This window comes from Monopterus albus, unplaced genomic scaffold (genome assembly GCF_001952655.1).
Source record: "Monopterus albus unplaced genomic scaffold, M_albus_1.0 scaffold31.1, whole genome shotgun sequence".
NCBI lineage: Eukaryota > Metazoa > Chordata > Actinopteri > Synbranchiformes > Synbranchidae > Monopterus > Monopterus albus.
Window position 1 is genome coordinate 4,802,391 of NW_018127911.1, and position 14,499 is coordinate 4,816,889.

General features: G+C 39.5%; 1 protein-coding gene across 1 annotated transcript in view; it reads right to left on the bottom strand.

Annotated features, from left to right (window-relative positions):
- Nucleotides 1–13,913, bottom strand: part of LOC109958224 (lysophosphatidylcholine acyltransferase 1) — a 31,037-nt gene extending 17,124 nt beyond the window's left edge. The window contains exons 1-3 of the mRNA XM_020596725.1: nucleotides 13,372–13,913; nucleotides 4,729–4,868; nucleotides 2,728–2,942 (exon numbers count right to left, since the gene is read on the bottom strand). Of these exons, the coding sequence (XP_020452381.1) occupies nucleotides 2,728–2,942; nucleotides 4,729–4,868; nucleotides 13,372–13,494 (478 nt within the window). The 5' untranslated portion in view covers nucleotides 13,495–13,913. The remainder of the gene's footprint in view (nucleotides 1–2,727; nucleotides 2,943–4,728; nucleotides 4,869–13,371) is intronic.
- Nucleotides 13,914–14,499: the final 586 nt, after the last annotated feature.

The following is a 14,499-nucleotide window of genomic DNA, read 5'->3' on the forward strand; positions in this document are numbered from 1 at the left end:
CTTGCATTGAATTAGTCTGAGCAAATTTTATACTGGTCTAACACTACAGACCAGTCTTAAATGTCTGTGAACCCAACCCCTGAGAAAAAAAAAAAAAGAATAAAAAAGAAAAAAGCTAGAGAGTGAGGGTAAGATAAGATGAAGATAGAAGCAGGTGCAGCCATGAGAAAAAGAAATTGATTCCACCTGTCCGATGTCTGCTAGCAGAGAGGGATTAGGGTGCCAGCCAGTACCCTGAGAGACACGTCACTGTGGCTGATCAGATCTCAATACTTATTCTGGATTCTACTTGCTTGGCCAAGTACTGGTTCATAACTGCAAGACCAAAATAACTAGTCAAATGAAAGTTGAAAAAAGTTGAACAAACACATTATTGGTTGGTCTTTACTTTACATTTTGAGGACAGCCCAGTAAATTCAATGAAGTGAATCCTTAAATTCTAAGATAAAGTCACTGTTAATTAATTACTTTTAAGAACATCATCTTAGTTGACAGCATGTTGCTGACAGTAATGTCAAGTTGCCAGTGAGAATTGCGTCCATAATTTTAGCCCTTCAATACATGAAAGTAAGACTGCAAACTGCACTTAGTCTCAAGGTAACAAAGTGTCTACTCTGCCTAGTTAGTAGGCAGAAAAAGACAAAAATATATTGACCTCTTATGACCTGCTGCCAGGGGCATTAGAAATCCGATCTTTTTGCCCAAATGTGACCCATATCCGATTTCCTTATGACAGTGTGAACAGCACAAATCAGATTTTTTCAAATCCGGCCCAGGCCACTTTCATATATGGTCCTAAATCGGATACATATCCGATGTTTTGCAATGCGACTTCAGTCTGAACGACCATGTCACATTTCATGCGATTTTTATGTTATTGAAATGCGACAGACGTCACAATTCTGCGCTGGAGGAGGCGAGGCCATAAGCAATATTTGTGCTCACCTCCTTCTTGATGTTCTTCTTATTATTTCTTTATTTCGATTGCACATTAACTGCTACATCGCTACGCACATGCTATCACGAGCCGCATCCATTTTTATTTTCGCGAACACAGTATGCTGTGTCTGATGTCAAGTCCTCTTCTGCGCATGTGGGTCACCTCAGGGCCGTATACCGTTCACACATGAGACAGATGGGAGTTGCATTTAAATGACAGTGTGAACAACAGCGCAAACAAAAGAAATCGGATTTCGGTAAAAAATCCGATCTGAGCATTAAGACCTGCAGTGTGAACGTAGTCAAAGTTAATTTGGCAACTAGAAAGTGAACTAGTGAGCTAGTTAGTAAGATCTGCTAATACACTGTGTACTGACTGCAAATTAAAATGTTACTTGACCTAAGGCCTTGGGCAGTTCACAGACAACAACTCCAAATAACCTTCTGAAATGCCTGCTGCTTGGTGGTATCCATCACACTTATCCAGAGAGGAACATTTATTTTCTGCTTTCTAATGTCATGGAACATTTGGTGAGTTTGACAATATCATTAAGACTATCAAACGACTACAGGTAAAATTGTGGGGCGTTGGGGTCTTTCACAGGATTAAGTTGGTGAGTCTGAACTGACTAATTCGAGGTTTTATTTTTGGAACCAACTTCTGCTTCCACTGCAGTGAGAGACATGCAGTTGTTTTACATGTTGACACATTTCCTTGTTTACCACATTGGCCATGCAGCACTTGGCCCAGCCCATGTAAAAAGAGAACCTGCGAAGTAGATCGACCAGTTCTCTATTTACTGATATAGCAGCAAAAAATAGACGCTGTTAATGACCTGACCTCTACAAAGCGGCTTTGCCTGCATCAGAGCACATTGTAACACTAGGTACACATTAGCTATACTTCATCATCATCAACTTTATTTATATAGCACATTTATCCCAGCCATAGCTGCCCAAAGTGCTTAGCACAGTGACACACCACAACCATATTAAAATCAAAACACATAGAAACAACACAATAAAATACACCGGCAATAACATAATAACAATAAACAAAACAAATTACCAACATCCCCTTACAACAACCCCCACATACAGCATTAAAACAAGGTACCCCAACATGACACCGCCTCATACCAGCTCAAACGCCCAAGGGTAAAAGTGGATTTCCAAATGCCTGACGATAAAAATAAGTTTTTAAATATACTTTAAAAGTGTCCAGTGACGAGGCCTGCCTAATGTGGAGAGGCAATGCATTCCACAGTTTAGGGGCACCCTAAACTGTGGAACCTTCAAGAGGAGCTGATCAGCTGATCTGAGGTGTCGCAAAGGACAATAGGGGTGCAGTAGCTCTGACACGTAAGGTGGTGCCAGTCCATTCACAGCCTTAAATACAAATAAAAGAATCTTAAAATGAATTCTAAGATGCACTGGTAACCAGTGCAGAGAAGCCAAAACAGGCATTATATGCTCCCTTTTTCTCCCACCAACCAGCAGTCGAGCAGCCGCATTCTGAATCTTCTGTAGGTGAGAGAGACCTCTGATTAACCCCAAAATAAAGCGAGTTACAATAATCTAAGCGAGATGTTATAAATGCATGTATTGCTGTCTCAAAGTGTTTCCTTGGAAGAAATGGTTTTATTTTTGCCAGCTATACTTGTATTTAACAGCGGTACCTATGCACAGAGACTGTGTAATGGTATCAGAATTTGATCAGGAACACTAAAAATGACCTTTTGACTCTCTCTCAGTATAGGACATGCAGATGGAGGTAATGTCACTTACTGCCCCACACAGGTATATCCTTGCTCTCTGCCTTCATGACAATTGAAGCCATTGTCATCGTGACTGGGATGGCGTCAAAGAAAGAAGAGTGGGGTGCCAGGGTGAGAATGGGTGCTTCTGTAGGCAGTGCCCTTTGCCCTTTCACAGTCATCCAGTGGAAGCCTCCTGCAAACCACATGGTCCGCATGATGATCTTAAGAATTATGTCCACCACCCTGGAAACAAAATGATACGAGGTATGAGGAGGACTTTATGTATGAGGAGGCAAGTTTATTTATATTGTAAATTTTCATACACAGACAATTAAAAGTGCTTAGCACAATGCACACAAATAGAAGCAACATTAAAATGCATACATAGAACATTACAATGCAAATTAGATTATTAAAAGGAACAATTACATGACTGCACAAAGTAACAACATGCAACTGTTGAGGCCTAGTACTTTTAGCATAGCTGTGCCAGACTGTGGACTTGAGGACACAATGCTATTGAACAATATACTATACTGGTAATATTATTTTAGTAATCTCAAAAAAAAAAAAAAAAGACATTGGTTAATATGGAAATTACAGCTAGGTAGGACCAAAGCTATCAGTAGTAACAGAAAATAAACTGAATCAATGAGTGGTGATAAGAGCCTCTGATGCACTTTACTACATGCACAGCATCGGCCATTAGTGTTGTTTGCCCGATTGAGCCCATGTTCTGCTTGGCCTGCTGGGCATTTCTTCATATGACTGGTGAGATTTCACAACTTGAGTCAGAAACTTAACTATCAACATGCCTGCCCAAACAATTTGCTAAGACTATCATTACATTGCAGGCGTCAGGAACAAATGAGTTGACGATGACCATTTTGAAGTTCAGAGCACCAAGTTTAAAAGCACCAAGACACACTCCATTAGTATTACTCAAAAATGTACAACAGAGGAAACAAACAAAAGCTTGAATTTCACTCAGTGTTTGTTGACCTGCGTGGTTTATATGTTCAAGTCAAGCAACACATCGTACATTATTTATCCTGATTTATTATTTTGGTTGCAGAATCCTGTCTTTTTTGCATTTCACTAGTCTATTTTCCCCCCTTTCCCAACTCATCTTCACCCATTTTAAATCTTTAAGGTCTTTCTAGAGCTCTCTCACCTATGTAGCCACACATTTCAATTACAACCATAGTCTATACCCAAGTCTCCTTTGAAAATATAACAGTCACCCGTTTATTCAATAACCTTTTGAGTGATATTCTAGTCTTGTTTGAGACAAGTGTTCGAGAAGATGAGATGCGTGCTATTACACACCTATTACACAATCAGGGAGCGTAAGACATAAGACAGAGAATTACACAGCTATTAAAGTTCTAGGATCTGTGACAGACTGACGACCTGTCCAGGGTGTATCCAGCTTCTCGTCCAGTGTCAGCTGGGACTGAAGCCACTTTTTTTGTTGTTTTTTTTTTAACTAACTGGATTTGTTTTCATTCCCTTTTCACCTTTTTTGTCATAATTGTGATCTTATGATCGCTTTTGTAAAGAAAGAACTACTAGAAACAAACTGCTTCAATTAAAAGTACAACCCCAAATCAGACAAAGTTGGGAAGGTATATAAAATCAAATTTAAATCTGAAAATAGTGATGTGTAAATCATCTGTGTCCTGTATTACATTGAAAACAATACAGCAGCACATTATTTAATGTGATACCTCATCGATTTTATTTTTTGTTCAAAATAAACACTTCAATTCTGATGCTGCAACACATTCCAAAAAAAGTTGTATCAGTAAATATACTGGTAGCTGGCCAATCACATAAAAAAGCAAAAAACAAATAGTTCTACAGTATAGTGCCGTTACTGATGTCAAGCCACAAAAGCTGCATGAATCTTTTAAAGCCAAATGCCTAACCATTACTTGTTTATAATAATTACAGTGCCTCCTCCAATACCAAAATCACCTTGAACCACACACACACACACACACACACACACACACACAGCACCCACCTCCTCCAGAGGCACTGGGGTTCAACTGCAGTCTCAGAGCGTCCTGCTGAGGCCAGGAAGGCAAAAGGCCAGGCCAGCAGCATCATGAATGCAGCAACAAATAGACGGATGGGGAACAGCGTGACCGTCATCAACGCAATCTGTAAGAGATTAAGGAAAGGAAAAAGGATATGACTTACATAGCATGTGGCCTGTGTATTACTGCATTTCTGATACCACAAAGGAAGCTCAATTGTTTTCTATTCTGCTCTACTTATTAGGTGTAGCATGCAAATTATGTATTAAGCTCTAAGAAATAAACATGTTTTCTGTTTGCTTTACAATAAAACATTTTCTCTTTCACATTTTATTTTTTAATAAGGACTCCAATCAATGTATCAACATTTATTTATATAGCAATTAAACACAGCTAAAAGTCAACCAAAGTGCTTTACACAAAATAAAAAACCAAAAGCATAAAATACATAAGGCATTAGACAGACAAAGAACATAAAGGAACACATAAAAGCAACTAAAATGTGTCAGGGCTCTTCTAGGAACTAAAGGCCAATGTAAAAAGATAAGTGTTAAATGTTAGCCTAGTGTAATGGAACAAATAGCAGGTGGTTAACAATTCCACAGTAAAATCATAGTCACACCACCGCTTACTCCTACACCTGGGGACTTCAAGATTTGACAAAAAAGGCTACAAATATTTTTAACAAAACATAATAAAAGGACAGCGAGGACCCTGTATGATGGAATAAAAGTAGCTATCATGAAGCTGAACATTTTTAACATATTTGCCCTATGGGTGTGACGATACACTTGGCTCACAAGACAAGAAAATACACAATATTGGGCTCACGAGAACAAGACATGACGATATTTTGACACCATTTTCAAGAAATCTTCAATGACAGTGTATGACTGGAGAAGTTATTCAGTTCAAAGTCAAAATGTAAAACAATGAACAGTGTATGACTGGAGAAGTTATTCAGCTCAAAGTCAAAATGTAAAACAATGCAGGTGCATTCTGAACTAATCATGTTGTAATGAATGTCACTTCAGTTCTACTTAGAGTTTGAATTATTATACACAGTAAAAGACAACACACAAGCACAGTAAAAGGTTTTGCCACAAACTCTGCTGACTGGCTTCTCTCCTGGATGATTTCATAGGAGTCTCTTCACACCTTTTAAATGTGCATGAACTTCTAACTGAAGCTGTGACAATCTATGCTATTTTCACCCTCAACACACCACACTGGATGGTGACATCATCCAGCAAAGGCGCTGCGCTGACCACTCAATCGACTCATCACAACACGGCCACATGGTACATGCCTACAACACTCCCCCTGCAACCCCTCACCCCGTGACCAACACAGCCCTGTGCATGAAAACACATAAGGGAGTTGCATTTTTGCTGTATTAATGCGGGCATATTTTCACACTCAGTCATACTGACCTGGTTCTGTTATATAGTGATATCACGAGACAACTTCTGCCTCAACAAGAAATATCATCACGTTTTAATACCGTGAGATCTCATCACAGCCCTGCTATATAGTATAGAGGACAACAGGTCTGCAGCATGACCTCCAAACACAACCGACAATAGCTGCTCATTAATATAAAACTATGATACTAAATGAAGAGAAGCGTGTTAGTGCACTAGACTATTTAAATTAGACGGTGCATTAATTTTATCATGGAGCTGATGCATACAACAGTACATTCACCTGACTGCACACAAAACAGCATGTTCTTCACTTTTGAGAGCTCTGTCAAAACCTGGCTCATCACTGTTTATGTCCAACAGTGATTGCTTACTTTTACAGCTTTTTATGACTGCCTGACAGCCCTGCTTATCTTCTGCCAATATTGGTCCTGATAGCAAGCGCTACTGGGGAGGATGAACTCTTAACTGTGCTAACTTATCTGGAGAGAGTTCTTGTCTGGCAGTGTAATCGATTTCAATCAATCAATTTAAAGTTAACTTGCAAACAATGAGCACCAAAACATTATAGAGACTAGCTCAAGAGTTAGTCTTAGAGTAACACTTTTTACACATTTTCTTTCCCCTGTACACACCCCTGGTGTAAGAAATAATGCTTACAATATGATGGCAACATCTACGTTACAGATGTGTTGTTACTAGTATGGAATGCAGGAGTCATAAAACACACTACTCTACTATTGTAATCACAATGGCACAAATTCTCTCATGAATTAGGCATGTGTATTTCCACGCTCCTATTTTATACAAATTGCATATAAATCTGCACAAGAACAAAAACAGTTTCAGGTTCTGAGATTTTTTTTTTTTAACATTAAAAATGGGCCTCCAAAAAAGGTCATTTTGGAGTTAGAGTGAATTCCAGCACTGTACTACAGGGAATCTTTAAATTCTTGCAATGAGGCCTGGCAAAGTTTTAAAAAAATAAATGGGGACAACAAAATAAACATCAATGTGGACTAATGCAACTTGGGAATTTGCAGCCTATACTGTAAATAATGTACAGAATGAACTGGGGCTTTTTGGTTGACTTTTGACTAAATTTACACTGAAACAAGAAATAGCTGAACAAAGGTAAATAAAATAAAATAAAGAGTCTGAAATGTAAATTGTGGTGAGCTTGTTCTGTGTGGTAGAGAGGCTTAAGAACATGAATGCCTCAGTAATTATTAGTGCAGTTATAAAGAGCAATATTTTACCGTCTCCGCAGAGAATCATCATAATTTGTGTGCAGGGGCTCACAAGTTTTACTTAATGACAGTCACTCTACTCAGAACAACAATAGCATGCTGTCCCCAGAAATAATACATGGGTTTAAAAAGCCCTGAGAGACCTTTTAAGCATTACTTACACTCAGCCCCCAGGGCAAGCAATACTTTATATTAGCTATAGATTAATTGCTGATTTGGCAGGATCAAAGCAGATTTTGGTCTTTGTTGGGTTTCCCCAATAAATCACACAAGAATATAAATTAGGGTTTTCACAGATATGCTGGGAATTAAATTAACTCTTATGTTAGCACTGTGTCCTCTAAAACCTTATTAACCTAAACAGGGCTCAAGTCTATTTTCGGTGTGGTAACAACAACAATACAGTCCCGCATTAAGACTATGCTAGTCAGCTCGAGAGACAAAACTGAAAGCATGTCTTTATGTGCACTGAAATGTCAGGCTACTGAATTACAGGATAGCCTATGGATTTGGGCAAAGATTGGGCAAGTGACTAATGTGGTACTTAAACAAATATCTGCATAAAAAAATAAAATAAAAGTTGCAGGTTAGCAACGAAGTAAACCGTCTCCAGTTACTCTTGATTGTATGCTGTAATGCACAGAGTCAGGCTCACTACAGAAAGGATAGTTTTTAATTCAGCTTCAGCCTATTAGCTTCCAGGTCTTTAGCCTGCATTTACAGGCAACAGTTTTATGATCCAACACCAAGCATGCTCTGATGTGCCGCATTGATCTGATAAAACGTGACAGTAAATGTGAAACGATCCTGAGCCATATCATGCCATTCAGTTACAGTCATTCAGCATTGTATATTTACAATGGCTTATGGCTCCACACACACACACACACACACACACACACACACACACACGGCCAAAACTACTAACTCCCACGCCTTTCTCCCTGATGTTTATTTCTTTTGTTTGCATTGGAACAAACACAAAAACAGAGGAAAAAAAATGTCAAATCTGATACATTACACGCAAAACTCCAAAATGGGCTGGACAGAATTATTGACACCATTTTAAAATGATCAAAAATAGTTCTATTTCAAGCATGTGACACTCCTTTAATCGAGGAAGTGACTGATTTCAATTATTTTGTACAAGGAGCGTGCTACCAAATATTAAGTAAAGGGTGTCAATAATTTTGTCCAGTCCGTTTGTGGAGTTGTGTGTGGAATGCATCAGATTTGGCTTTTTTTTGTCCCCTCTGCTTTTCTGTGGGACAAATGGTGTGTTACCTGACAGAGCAGGGGTGCCACTATTTTTGGCCATAAACATGACAACTGCAGTAAATGCCACTGTACTGGTGTGTAATATTTGACCATTTATTTTTGGTCGATCTGTCAAAATCAAACCTTCTGCAAATCTTGATCTGCGGTAGAATCTCATCAGTATAAATAAGAAAATGTATTCTTCAATTAGTAACTTCCTTAATTTTAACTTCCTCGATTTTATTCACCTCTTTGCTATTGTCTGACAGTCTAACTATCCACACAATCACTGTCAAGGCAGCCAGGAGCAAAATGTGTATGAACCTCCTTTCTTGTAACAAGATACCTTCTCTGACCTGCTATACCAGAGGAGTACCATTCATAAAACTGTGGCTCTTCCATTAGATTAAACTGTTACTGAAAATACCTCAAAGTTGAGTCCCAATTCTACATTGTTTACTAATATATATGAGATATACTACTCTACTGTATATGATAACCGTTTGCACTGCTGGATGCCAATCAAACAGCAACCTTTATGTATTTATCTTAGAGGTCTAGGGCAGTGGTCCCCAACCCCCGGGCCGCGGACCGGTACCGGTCCGTGGATCAATTGGTACCGGGCCGTACAAGAAATCATTAATTATTTCCGTTTTATTTATTATCTGAGTCTGAACGATCTTTTATTTTGAAAAATGACCGCATTCTCTCGGTTACATCTCGGTCACTTGAGCGCCAAAACTGGCTTACTTGTGCGACATATTCAGCCTGCTCAATGAACTCAATCTGTCACTTCAGGGGAAAATGACAACTGTCTTCAAGTTGGCAGATAAAGTAGCTGCATTTAAAGCCAAACTGGATTTGTGGGGACGGCGCGTCAACAGAGGCATTTTGGACATGTTTCAAACATTAGTGGGGATTTTGGGTGAGACTGAGCCTGAGCCTTCATTCTCCCAGCTGGTGCACGATCACCTGTCTTTGCTTTTAAAAGAGTTCGAGCGCTACTTCCCAACCACAAAGGACCCACGAACTGCCAAGGAATGGATCCGCAACCCATTTGTCAACAAACCAGGTGAATCCAGCAGGTCTGTGCAAGAAGAAGATCAACTGCTGGAGATCGCAAATGACGGCGGCCTTAAAAGTATGTTCGAGACAACAACTCTGCCGGTGTTCTGGATTAAAGTCATGACAGAATACCCTGAGATCACCACCACAGCACTGAAAACTGAGACTTTATAGTCATGTTATGTTGGTGGCGCAATGTTACGAGGAAGCTGCTAATAAAGTTGCATACAAGTACACAGTGAATTCACAATTATTATTATATTTACAATATAAACAATCTACGCATCCCCCCCGGGCCGCAGTAAAATTGTCAAGCGTTGACCGGTCCGCAGTGATAAAAAGGTTGGGGACCACTGGTCTAGGGGACAAGAGTCAAGCAACAATACCAAACAATTTTAGAATGCATACTGGCATTTAGTTATATTTTTTGGTTTATTAATTAATTCCTTTCCACTGTAGATGTACTGCACATTTAAACATTATGAATAGTATACAGTGTTCAGTGGAGGCATACAGTATGGCTGTAAAACCTCATCTGAATCCCTGTTACTCAACAAACATATGCTTCTATGAATCAGGATCAGGCTGAACACACACACATTAACCATTTGAGCTATTCTGAGAAATCATGTGAGGTGAACTAGGAAGGGCCCACATGAGTCTCCAAATTTAAAACTAGCCCTAGTTTGAAAGATTAAGATATCCCAGTGCTCATGTATATATGTGTGGAGGTCTCCATCATCTGTGCATAATGCAAAATGTTGTAATTACACACACACACACACACACACACACACTGTTGTGGCCATTTGGTGTCCCTGTTCTGAGAGAAATAAATCAAGTGAGAATATATGCCTACTCTCCTCCATTGGTAAGTTGTGGGTTATAAATTGCCTGAAATAACAAGGAGCCATCATCCTGTCAGTATGTTCAGTTTAAGGTCAATGTTGTTACATTAACTTGGAAATATCTATCCATTTAACGCCTACTGTAGGTCAAGATATAAACCACTGTAACATGCAAATGTTCTCCTTGTGGCAGAAAATGTTAGCTCAAGCTGTCAATTGCTATCCTCCAAAATCTGACATTCATCTTGATGAGCTGTTTACCTTGAAACGACATCTAGCCTGAGGGCCAGCTAACCGGCATCTGTAGTAGCAGGTACCGAAACAGCAGATAGCAGGAGGAAAGTAAACATACCCTCCTATTTATATGGTGCATGTTCTCGTGGGGCCAACTAGTGAGCATGAATGCTCAACATTTAAAATGTTGGCCTTTACAATTCGCTAGACGCATAGGGATTGTTAAAACTCAACACAATTCCTTATGAGATTGATAGAGTTGTCAGAAATATCACTTTATATGCTTTAGTGATACCTACAAACAGGAACCCAACAATCAGGCTTTTCCTCACTTTAAAAGAGACAAGTCTTTACAGATTCATTATAAATTTAAGAGCTGTAATTCGGTAATAACCTTCAACAGCATGTGCCAGTGTTTTATATGCAACCAGTAAACATGCTGTCACTTTTATTCCTTTACTTTTCCCATGTTTCCTAAAAAGAACCTATATTTACACAGCCAACTGGCTAGTCAATGAAATGAGCACGAGAGTGGAAAATGCAAGCGAGCTTGGAACAACTTCCCCAAAAATAGACTCCCCTCAGCACACACTGGCCTACTCTCACATCGCAGCAGCATAGACGGCTTTAATGTTCTCTGTTAAAATAAACCACGCCATCTTTGTAAAGATGGGGAAGGGGGGGGCTGATTTGCAGTTTACACCAGACAAAAAAAAAAGAATTCAGACCAAACATTTGGTAACTGAACTGGTACCTTAAACACTATGAGTAAATGAAATCTGGTGGCGCAAAAGTGGTGCAAAGATCCTGCTGTCTACACGACCAACAACTTTATTTTACCAGCTTGGTGGCACAAAATGAATAAAGTGAACGTGGTGTATGTGTGTTTGTGCCAGCGTGCGACCTCCTCTCTAGAGGGCACCAGTGCACTGTGACAGCCTTCTTCTTCCCAATTTCAAAAATGTTAAACACAACTTGGGGGTCAATATCACTCAAGGAGAGGTCAGCACCAGAGTAGATTATCTAGACCTCATCTCCAGCTACACAGCAGCTGAACTCCTCATCAGACCAGATATTCAAATCAGTGGTAAGAAAACTGCTGAAATGTATATTTAATGGAACTCACAACTGATAAAGTGCTGTATTTCTGGACTACACTGACCCTTCACAAAACCTCGGCTTACTTCCAGCAGAGAATGTTGAAGTCAAAGGGTATCATCACTTTCAGTCATTTTCAGTTTCTCTGTCATATTTCATGACCTTTAAGTCAAATGCAACCAGAAAAATCGAGATTTCAAATGTCAGGCAAGTCAAAACGATGTAGCTGTGTAAAACTGGGTTTACTGACAAGTTCTGTTACTTCGCTCTTTATTTTATTATATTTCAGGGACACTGTAGATATCTTCATGGCTGTATTACTTGTTTAACTAGATTGTTTTAAAAAGATGGGAATATGTCGGGCTAAAAATGACGGCAGTTATAAAAATGAAGAGGTTTGTTGATTTGCCATCACATTACACATTTTTCAACATTACACCAGTATTGCTCTCAAAGTTGTTAGATACATTTTATTTACCGGTAAAAGAAAACTCAGACACATGACTGTAATCTATCCACATCTGCCTAATCTGTAATTACATAGTGTTTGCCTACAACTTTGTACTTTCCCTGGCATCTGTCAACTGAAAAAAAAAAAAATTCCAACCGATCAGGAAGCTTTCAAAATTTCTGCCTTATGTCTGTGCATGCTGCATCCCAATTACATAGTTCAATTCATAGTTTTTGAGCAATGCAGCTTAAAAATATGGCTGAAGTAACAGGCAAGTTAACGCCATGAAGGATAGCTGGGCTGCATGTATGTGCTGCAAAATTGTACAACCAGGGGACTGGTCTATTTTAAACAGGACTAGCAAAACGCGTTAACTTTATCATCTGGGGAAACACCACGACAGATGAGGAAAAATGACCATGACAATCAGTTTTCCATCCCACCCTCCACATCCACACGTGATGGCTGCTGTGATAACCAACAAAGCAAAGGAAAATGTAAGAGAAGGGAGAAACGGTTACGTGTCTAAAATAAATGTGGACATTTATTCCAGTGAAAATGTGACATCTTGGTAGAAAGCTACCACAAACATGCTGGTTTCTACCAGCTATGATAACAGTTAAAGAGCAACAAGCTAGGCCCATCATAGGCAGGGGGCCATGCTCAGATGACTCTTTCATCTTAGTGAATTGTTAGCGGATATCTGGGTGAGACTGGTTGATTTTCATGCTTTATAAACTCACGTGTGAAATGCACACCATAGTTGTGGATAAACATTTTCCTCATCACTAGGCAGCAAAACCGGCGCAATATGTATGTCGCTAGTGTTAGCTGGCTAACACTAGCTCGGCTGACTACATGCAATCAGGAAAAACTACCAAGTTAAATGATGGTGACAGCTTCCCACTGTGTCGCGCTCAAGTGTTAATGCTCTGCAAACTACTAATGTCAGGGTATCCGTACCAAAGCAAACAATCTGACAGCCAAACATAAATATTACCTTTGCCTTTTGCAGGGGGGTGAATTTCAAGACGTGCACAAACGGGTTTCTGAACGGAGGAGCTTGGTCCATCTTCTTTTCATTACCTTCCATCGAACATTGTCTCTTACTCGGTAACCTCATTCTTACAAGAAGTAACGCTACTCCAGGCTGCAACTATAGCCTTAATATTCAAAACAGAAATCGTATCTCAGCAGAAGATTCAAAATGCCGTCCCGTCCCCCCGTTATCTGTCTTGAACGGTAACTAATTGAGTGGCAGTGCAGTGTTATTAACGTTATCTTCCTTTCTCGGACAGCATGGAGGATAAGGATTAGCTGGGGATATTTGAAGTCGCCGAAATCTTTCTGACCACAAGACGCCTTCTTCCTCCACACCGCGTCCCCCAACCAGTTTGTTAGCTAGGAATGCTAATGGAACCACGAGTCCACTGTTGCCAACTACTTTCAATGGAAATTAGCTAAAACCTCCTGAAAAGTCTCCAAATGTCGCTTGATGACGCCGCGCGTCAATTTGCGTGTGATGACGTCACCACGCCACATTTGCATCAATGCATCCATTGCAAGGTTGTGCTGCCCGTTATAATTAAATCTCTGTGTCAGCCGTTACACCTCTGTGCACAACTGCCCTCTACCGGCAGGTGTGTCTTTGATAGTACATTTTTATTTTCTTGACGTGTTTATTAGAGAAGGAAAAACATAATTAAAATATTAAGGAGCTTGCCATTGTAACGTTGCATACGATCTTGTCACCACATTTGTGTAGGTGTGTGGACACTGAGCTGGTTATTTTATGCAAACCAGCTGCAAGCCTGTGGGTGGTAAAGTTATGTTTAGCTAGTTAGGTGTTTTCATTCAAAACAGTCTTCAGTGAATGGCATTCAGATGTAAATGGGCATGACAGGTCCTGGGATATTACTGAATTGGAATTGGAGTATTTCCATCTGGTTAAACACAGGTGATTCAGGAATATGATCTACTGAAACAAAATTGATCATTAATCATATGACCAAAAACCAAAAACCCAGTCAAATGTAAGATTAAGAACTATAAGATACTCTAAAAACAGCAATAAAATGTATTTTTAAATGCACCAGTTAACAGTAAAATACTCTGAAAGAAATGTTTA